This window comes from Pundamilia nyererei, unplaced genomic scaffold (assembly GCF_000239375.1).
Source record: "Pundamilia nyererei isolate P.nyererei 1_Seehausen unplaced genomic scaffold, PunNye1.0 scaffold00049, whole genome shotgun sequence".
Classification (NCBI taxonomy): domain Eukaryota; kingdom Metazoa; phylum Chordata; class Actinopteri; order Cichliformes; family Cichlidae; genus Pundamilia; species Pundamilia nyererei.
In genome coordinates this window covers 1738494-1748033 of record NW_005187450.1, presented here as the reverse complement: position 1 = coordinate 1748033, position 9540 = coordinate 1738494, and the positions used below count along the sequence as shown (strand labels likewise).

The 9540-nt window shown below is 42.3% G+C and overlaps 1 protein-coding gene across 4 annotated transcripts in view; it reads left to right on the top strand.

Moving 5' to 3' along the window:
- The window catches only part of LOC102199659 (band 4.1-like protein 1), a 47996-nt gene that overhangs the window by 35817 nt on the left and 2639 nt on the right, over positions 1-9540 (top strand). For 2 of the 4 annotated variants that reach the window (XR_001290373.1, XM_005732948.1), the window contains exons 11-22: positions 473-648; positions 907-1133; positions 1757-1795; positions 2891-2920; positions 3343-3498; positions 6108-6158; positions 6563-6970; positions 7860-8081; positions 8170-8229; positions 8411-8500; positions 8616-8696; positions 9373-9489. Coding sequence is in view for 3 of the 4 variants with exons in the window: in XM_005732948.1 (XP_005733005.1) it covers positions 473-648; positions 907-1133; positions 1757-1795; positions 2891-2920; positions 3343-3498; positions 6108-6158; positions 6563-6970; positions 7860-8081; positions 8170-8229; positions 8411-8500; positions 8616-8696; positions 9373-9489 (1657 nt within the window). In the remaining variant the exon portion in view is untranslated. The remainder of the gene's footprint in view (positions 1-472; positions 649-906; positions 1134-1756; positions 1796-2890; positions 2921-3342; positions 3499-6107; positions 6159-6562; positions 6971-7859; positions 8082-8169; positions 8230-8410; positions 8501-8615; positions 8697-9372; positions 9490-9540) is intronic. The other 2 variants (XM_013910828.1, XM_013910829.1) reach the window with 2 other exon arrangements.

Sequence of the window (9540 nt, the reverse complement as noted above, 5' to 3'; positions counted from 1 at the left end):
TTCCATCCTAGAAACAGAACACTTTAAAGAAATCACTAGAAAGTCCAAAATTACCACAACAAAAATGCCCATGATAAGTATAGGTAAACTCATCAGACAGGATATGATTAGCTTAGATGAAGAGAAACTGTTATGAGAGTCAAAAGTTATGATTTAAAGACTTTAGACATGCTGTTAATGAAACACAGGTGGGCTTTGATGAAATCATGAAAACATACGAATGTTGGGAAAACGGGAAACACAACGAGGTCAGACTGGATGTCAGTCAGACAAACTGATAAAAGACTGAGAGAAGGGCAGGACTAAATAAAGCACAGAGTGCTAATTGGGTAGCAAGACACAGGTGGAGGCAGGAGATTCTTTAGTTAATTCCAGTAAATTTCCAGAGAAATCAATAAATAATGGTTCCGCAAAGCCCTATCGAATATGTGCCACATATATTCATTTTTAAGTGAACTGAACCTTCCTGCAGGTTGGTTTCCCCAGAGCCACCTCCCAAGGGCTTCCTGGTGATTGGCTCCAAGTTCCGCTACAGCGGGCGGACCCAAGCCCAGACCAGACAGGCTAGCGCTCTGATTGACAGGCCCGCTCCACAGTTCGATCGTTCTGTTAGCAAGAGGTACCTGCTGCCTCGAAGCATTGACGGAGGTAAGAACCCAGACTCTTTCACTGTCGGTATGGACATTTGCCGTGAGGCAGTTTGTTCTCTCCACAGAGTAAAAATATTTCAGCAAGAATGTTTGTTGATTTTGTGTTGCAGCCCTCAAAGTGAAAGGGGCCAGATGTTCCTTGTCAAAAACGAGAATTAACATTAGATTTAGATATCATTTTATGCGCAGCGCATTCAAAAGCTTAACCTAAAAACTCCTGGTGTTTTATGGTTACCCTCCACTTGCTTTCAACCAGCCTCGGCTCTTGGTGACAGTATGGACCAGCTGTCCCAACGAAGCTCCAGTGAGCGCACACAGTTCATGTCTAGAGAAGATCTGGACCAAGAGGGCAGCCTAGACCTGGACCACGATCAATATCATTATCAAGACCAAGATCAGGACCACTACACAGATCAGGAAGACGATCAGAAGCCGACACTGGGTGCCAATATCTCACCACCGACCAAGACTTTGGAGCTGAAGGTACCAGATGAGAGGACAGACTTGAAATGCACAGAAATCCGACTTCATTCATGCTCTGATTTTCATAGTTCAAAGCTGTACAAACAAATTACATGTCATTGTTAAGAAGAAGAGAGTTTCTATTTAGCCACAACCGATCAATCAGCAGTGCAAATGAAATCAACACATCTGTTAAATAGGATGCTGTAAATGTAAAAGCTACATCGCAGTTTTGAGGACACTGCAGAGAAATAAACAAAAAGCAATTAATCTGATTCATTGGGAAAGGTAAACAGCACACTGTGCATCACAACTGAAAAATATCTCACATTAACTCATCTTCTCTTTCCTCGTTCCTTTTTTATTTAAGAATGTAATCACCTTTCCTATTTTTCTCTCCTTGGCTTAATTAACCTGATTCCCGCTCTTCCGGTTATGAGACTTCTCAGTATGCACCTTCTTTTCTCATCATTTTTCTTAAATCATCTCCTCAAATCTAACTCGACCTCTTTGTAGTACATAAAACGTCTCTAACCGAGCACCCTCCCTTTAACCAGTAACATTCTCTTTGTATCACCGTAAACTTAACAATCTTAGCTAACCTCTTCTTACATTTCTGTCCTGTGCCTTGTGCTTTCCTTCAGGGTGAGGAAGCAGGCTCGCCTGTAGACTCAAAGCCAGAGGTATTTTGGTATTGGACTTTGGTGTCTGTATACGTGCTTTTTTTTTTTTGGTCGTTCAAGGTCATGTGCTCGTGCACTGTGTTTGTTAAGCACGACCTGTCTTATGCCTGTGTTGTTTGTCTGTAAAAGAAATGTTATTTCTTTTGATTTCATGGTTTCCAGGATTTCGCTAGGTATAATCCGTGGAAAATGCATGAATTGATTTTCAAGAAAAGACGAGAAATGTTATATATAGATTTAATCAAGCTTTTTGTTTTATTTTGTATTTTCCTGCTGGAAATAGTTGTTTCACTGGAAAGAATGATTAAACTGTAATAAGCATTTTGATGCTAAAAAGAGTAAGACGTCTATTGAAGAACTGACTTATTTTTCTCGACTTGCAGCACAGTTTCACCAGCATGCCTCTGCAACAGTGTCCCCGTATGACATTAGAGGGATTGTTTGTCACCAGCAGGATAAACAGATGGCCTTTAGGCACTGTAGACGATTCAGTGAATCGGTGTTTCCCCACTTTGCAAATCTACCGATCCACCAATTAAACTGCCCCAAAATCTACATCTTTGTTTAATTTAGAAATATATTTATTTAAAAACCATCTTTCTCTATGCTCTTATTTGTTTTGTAAAAGTCCTGTGCAGGTAGTTGTGGTGCTGTTTTCTTGACTACTGCAGGAAATATTGGCATCACATTAGTGGCTTAATGGACTCTTTGTTTGTGGTTTTGTAATGCCTTCCCATCAAATCTTTGGATCAAGAAGTATGGGAATAATCCTCCTCCAAACCCTTAAGTTCAGTCAATAAATGTCTTCATTAATTACCAGTTGGCTGACACTGAAATGGATTGTCCCTCTCTTCTTGGCAGAACATTAAGTGGCTTAACAATCACAGTCCAAAGCCTCAGTGGTGTCAACTGTTTCTGTTTGTCAGTCTGGCTGCCTGCCTTTTTTGACTCACCTGCAGCATTTTACCTCTTTGTCTCTGCACGCATCTGCTCTCTTTCCCCACCTCCACCCCCCCAAACTCCTAACCCTTCCGCTTTGCTCGAAAAAAAACCTTTCACTTCATGTCGCTTGCCCCACCTCATCTGTCGGACAAGGAACTGGTCACCCTTCGGCCTAAACAGGAGGTACAGCTTGTCATCTCTTTTTGGCATGAGACGTGTGTGACTCTCATCAGGTGTTCAGTGTTTGTTTGTTTTGTTTTTTGTATTCATAACTGTACCACTCGCAGTTTGAAAACAGGAGTCAGCAGTGGAGCTCCTGAAAACAGATATATTTTCCTACAGAGCACATAATCTTTTATGCGCTTTGTACATTTTCTGGTCATATCTAAAGCCTTTATTGGCCATCCACGTGGTACAGTTTTTATTTCATAAAGAAAACAATCCGTCATGCTACCTACCTGATCAGACAGAGCTTGGTTACGATTGTTCATTTTCCAGTTAAATCCAAATCGACTTCATTGTGCTGTGAACCAGAAATAGACTTAGAAGCTTTCTATTTATGCTGTCTTTTTTTTCTTCTGTTTTTCCTTTCACTGTGTGAGTAGCAGTTCTTGGACAAACCAGAAGACGTTATACAAAAGCACCAGGCCAGCATCAACGAGCTGAAGAGGGCTTTGAGGCAGCCTAACAGCAAAATGGCCCAGAGAGAGAAACGCATCTCTTCAGCTACTCCTCCTGGAGGGACTCCGGAGCGGAAACCAGTAAGAATGACATTCTATTTCCAAGTTGTGGCACATACTATCATTGTTGAAATATATATATATTACCATTTTCTAAACAGGTTGTATTGGTCCTAGGCCAACATATATATATCTTCACAGAGTATGCCAAAATTTGGATTCCATTAAACCAATTCACAGAAAAAAAAACCTAAAAATGCTTTAAAATTTACACAGTGATACCCCCCAGTTGTTTTTCTTTGGGATTTTTTTTTTTTTTTGTGTGTGTGTGTTTTTTTTTTTTTTTTACAATTCTTCTTTACAATAGCAATGTGGGGTAACAGTAATGAATGGAAGAGCCGTTTATCTAGTTAGGCTAATGAAACTGTCTACTCTATGTTAACATAGGCGACCACTGATGCCAAATTGATTGACAAGCAGGATGCTTATGAAGGAACACTGGACTCTTACTCTTACGTGGAAAAGAGTAAGACCTCTTCAGAGGGTAGAGACACATTTGCAGTGTCATCTTGGACTGAAGCGAATATGAACAATTGCCAGACACGCCCAGACTCTGGAAGAAGTCGACATGGAACATCTCCAAAGCGGGAAACTGAGTTTATTGCAGCAGGACTAAGAGATATGAACCCCATGGCTGGTACAGTAGCAGCTAATGGGCATCATGAATCTGTTCAAATTCGGAGAGCCATTCAGGAAAATGGATATGAGTCTCCACCTGAGAAACAGGCAAGAGAACTGAAGAAGGATTTAAGACATGGCCACTTTGAGCATCGAGAGAGGCCCAAGAACTTTGAAACTCCAGTGGCTTGGGATTCTGTCCCAAAGGGCAGTGCTTCAAGACACAGTGAGGCTTGGAAAATAAAAGACCCAAGCCCTGTGGGAGAAAAGGATTGCAACAAAACGGGGAACTCACACACAGAAGTAACAAAAATAGTTCCTCTCAAGCCGCAGAGATCAAAGAAGTCTATAAATAAAGAGAACAAAGATTTAAACCCTCAAACGCACAGCCAGCCTGACAGAGGCGTCTTTGGTGCTGCCGGGGATGTACAGATGACAAAATCTTCCTGTGAGTCAGGAAGGAGACTGGATGATAATGCTGTACCACAGTCTGCCACAGATGTTGTCAAGGAAAACACAATGGACACCAAATACCAGGGTGAATCTACAGCGTTGTATCAGCAGCAAAGTCAAACACATCAGCAGATTAGGAATGAGTTTTTCGGACAACAGGAGCTCAGGGACTGCAGGGACTCTGCAGGCCAGTGGACGAGAGGAGGCGTTGCATTTGAAGAAAATTCTCAAATCACCTCAGAGTTTAGCGCCAAATTTCCAGCAGCTCCCCCACGCACTCTCCCCCTGAAAACACAGTGGTCCCGAGACAGACTGAGCAACATGGACAACAGCCACATCCACCACAGGACGCCCAACCAAGAAACAGCCAAGAGGAAGCAAGCGGTAAACCATCTGCCCCCCTTCCCCCCCAACCTGTTTGTCAGTCATCGGAAAGTAAAGCATTGCATGAGCTTCAGGCGATGTGGTGCAAATTGTTTTTGCCATCTAAAAACAAACCTTCCAAAAAAAAATAAAAAATCACACACACGCATAAACTTCAGAATTCATGTGGCTGTGTATGAGAAAGCAAAAGTTCACGTTCCTTCGCATCGCCTCATTGACCGACTCAGTTCACGTCCATGGCCTAGGGGGCATTTTGCTTTCCCTTCTTCCCCTCTGCAAATCTTGACATCTGCTTGGCCATTTCAGAACGCTGTGGGCCTTTAAGCAAACTTCCCATTGCTTAAGCTTCAGGCGTCCCTTCTATCCCACCTTAACTTGTCACGTTAATACCTGGTCTCTCCTTCCAACACTCAGAGCGAGGGTGACTGCTGTTGCAAGGAGCGCAAGACCTTTTTCCACCATTTTTTTCTTTGAAACCTCTTTTTCTACATAATTTGAATCCTTTGTGTAAATGGCTGAGGAGGCCATTTGAACCAAATGTTCTACCTTGGCACCTCTGCAGCAAAGCAGAAAAATGAAAAAGACGATTAGATGTAATCACTGGCTGCAGAGCTGCCAAACCTCTTCAGGGTTCAGGCTTTCATATGCCGCATTTAAAAATATGAATACCTTTTCCCTGAAAGGGAATTTTGAAAAATCAAACCTTTCAGTGCATGGCATTACCATTGCACTTGCAGTCATTTTTAATGATGTCAGCCTGTGAAATATACCCAGTTTGCATGCTTTTGACTGCAGCTTAAAGGCTTTGGAGTTTGGGGGATCTCTCACATTGTGTGTTTATCGTGCAGGTTTAGGAAAAGCCCCAAAGTTTATGAATGACTTAGACATGTTTGCTTACAGATAAGAACTCAACAGTGCTAAAGCGACATGCTTAATAGCGGTGAAGGAAGAACACTGCAAACTCGGGCTCTCCAGATATCAATTCTTTCATCATGTGCAAAAAGCAGAACTCGACATCAAAGCAGTTTCAAAGAAAACTTTTTCTAACTTTTATTTTTGGATATGCTTACACACATTAGCTCTAGGGAGACGGTATAACTTGTGGCTGCATTTCGGTGAATTCACGCATGCTTTCATATCGTTGTTTGCTCTTTGTTTGTTTGCCTTTTCTATAGGAGACACCTCCCACCCCTGCTATCCATGAGGAGCCTCTCAGTGAAGCTTCAGTGAGTCATCCCTCGGCTCCTCTCATATTTATTATGTAGTCACACCTTGGGAAAAGAGTAAATAAACTACAATTAGATATTTGACAGATTTTATTCAAGCTGCTCTTTGAGGCGTGTTTGTTTTTGTATCCAAAGCGTGGCGATAAACGCACAAAAGCACAGCCCGTAAATTCATATTTAATCAAACGGGGAAACTGAATATTTTAAAGTGCCAGCTCGACATCATGCCTAAATCTGATATCTAATATTTTGTGCCGCTGTTAAATGTTCAATAAGCATGTTTCCATGTTTAATTGTGATCAGAGATCAGAGTAGAGAAGCTAATGTATGTACTTTACATGCTGTACATTGTCTAAAAGTGCAGGAGATAAACCACATCGAATTACCATCTGTCTCCTCTATAGAGGGAACCATGGGAGAGGCGCCTGGGCTCCGTATCAGAGGATGATCAGGACCACGAGATCCTGTACTTGAAGGAAACCCACCTGGGCATTGAACGAAAATGTTCCAGCATCACAGTCAGCTCTACATCCAGCCTGGAAGCTGAAGTAGATTTCACCGTCCTCACGGACCTGTACACAGGCATGGAAGAGTTCTCCAGGGGTATGTCGGAGCTGGGAGAGAGGGATCTGTCACCTGATGGGGGTCTGCGCTTTGGCATCGACATGCTCCAGCAGCAACAGCAGCAACCCTCTGAGCCACCTCCTCCCTTAGTATCGGCTCCTCTGTCCAGAAGAACCAGCAGCAGTCCTCCAGCCAAACAAATCCAGGCTGAAGAAGTCCGACCAGAAGTCAAACGGTCCGATGTCCAGGTAGATCAAAGTTTTCAGATCAGCTGTGTAGAACCACTGAGAAGTGTCTACTTCTTTGGTTTGTTTTGTTTTCACACTGCGCTATTTTTAGGCACCTAAAAATATGCATCTTGGCTCCTTTTTAAATTCAGATGCCAGTGCAGGAAAGAATGGGTGTTAATTTGATCTGAAAGCAAGTAGCATGAAATCATTACTCTACAGTTTTATCTCTCTGCATGTTTGTAACCGGGCACTTGAGAAATAAATAAAGCCAAGCGTGAATGCAATGGAAATAACAGGAAGAAAAGAGCTGAATTCCTCTCCTCCCCAGCACTTTTCCCATAACACCAACCACATCCACGCTCTGCGTCTTTCCCAAGTTTCCCAACAAAGTGTGATGACAAGGTAGTTGTGGGTGAATTCATGCAAGTTTATTCACAAGGCTGTGGTTTGCCTGTGCAGTGGGTGGTCAGAGGGAATGTAACAAAACAGAAAATTATGGGTTCATGATTTGAGTTGTAAAAAAGCTGGGCGGCTAAAAGTATTCAAGCTTCTGACACCTCTAATGCACTAAAATCCACAAATGAGCAGATGAAGTGACTGTCGTGAAATATGCAGGAAAGGGATGTGCTTTTAGTTTGAAGTTTTAAAGAAGGTAAACGAAAGAAAACCCACTTTGTTCTTTTCCTCGTTTTTTATGTTTAACTTTTTACTAAAGTAAGATATCTCTTAAGCTTCCAAACTTCAGACTCTCAGGTTGTCTTTTGCTTTCTGTTCTGATTAAATTATGTTCCTTTTCACAAACAGGGGGCTTTCAAGCCTTTTAAAAACCTCCGTTTCTGCACAGAGTCTCAGAACAACACTACGAACTATACACACTCTTAATAATATAAACATTCCTTCTCTTAAGCCTGTAGTTCCCAAAAAACCAAAGAGATCAGTCCCCGTGTCTTCATCAGTGGACCGAGATCAGTCACACAGAGAAGGCAGTCGTGTCTCTGCCGCCGCACCACTGAGCAGGGAGGGCAGCGATATCAGGCCCACGCCAACAGTCAGAAAGACGGACATCAGAACGGAGACTCAACCCAATGGGTCAGAGGTCACCACGACCATCGTGGAGTTCACGGATCAGGTTAACTTCATATTTCACTGCTAAAAATGTACAGAAAGGTAGACCTGTAAAATATCTGGACATAATCCAATCAATCTGTCTGTTTCAGGATCACGGCATCACTGGACTAAGTGAAGTTTCTTACTCTACAAGACAGAGCGTTTCCCCTGTGAGTACAGACAGGGGGACCTCTCCAATTTTAACTCAATCTGCAGCACACTCCTTCTTGTTCTCCAGGGTTCAAACCTACTTACAAAGCCCAAAGACACGAATTCAGGAACACACATCTGACTGAATGTCATAAAATATGGTTCATGTGTCTTTGTAATATTTGCCTCATGCCTCCTCAGGTGCACAAAGGCAGTCTTGGCAGAGAGACATCAGGTTCTCCCATCCTCGTCTCTGAAAATGTTACCTCAGCTACCACTCATGTTACAAAGGTAGAGAAGCTCAAGTAAAACTGACGAAGTGCACATTTAATTTATAATTTAGTGCCGCTCATCTCCTTTAAATGTTAAGGCTGTTAAAAGAAAAGCTGTTGTCTGTATGCTGCAGACAGTGAAAGGAGGATACTCAGAGACCAGGATCGAGAAGAGGATCATAATCACAGGAGACGATGATGTAGACCAGGAACAGGTGAGCAGAAATTGACAAATGAGCTTTGTTACCTTGGCACCCCAGTACGGTTCAGTCTTTATATTAAAGTGGTGTGATTAGCTCGCCTGAGAACAGTGCAAGAGACTAATCAATTTGTACATGACTGAAGCAGAGGAGTAGCTAACTTCCTGGCTACGTTTTCATAGTGTATGCATCCCTCATTGTTCATCAGCTATAAAAGCTTTTTGGTTAAAGACGGGCCCTTCTGAGTTGCTAGACAGTTTTTAAGTGATTTTATTACAGCAAATCAACTTTTTAGCTGATTTTTATATAAGAACTCACAAAGCCTAAGGCTAAAATGTTAGATTCTTTAAGTGGGCAAATACGTTTACTGACTAGATAAAATATAAAATGAGCATTTGGGTATCTAAAGACCAATTTTTAAAATGAATTGTAATTCCAGCTCCCTTTGCGAGCACAAATCAGTAGTCAAAGGAGCTTGCAAAGAAAAGCGTCTGCACTGTCCTGACGCTTTTCTTTGCAAGCTCCTTTGACTACGATGACCTGGATTACTGAGAACCTTCACAGACACAAATCGGTATCTGAACCTGTGTTCTGTTTTTGTAAGATACAGAAAAGTTCCATAAGGTACTTGGGTGGAGGGGTTTAAGCAATTCATTTCATTCAGGACACACACTTCACTCTTTCCTTTCAGGCTCTGGCTATTGCCATACAGGAGGCCAAGCAGCAGCATCCAGACATGCAGGTGACTAAGGCAGTTGTTGTCAGGGAAACAGAATCATCCACTGAGGACCGACACGGTGCATCAGAGGTACAGCTGGCATCTTGACGCCATGCAACAATGGATGAGATTTTTACATCC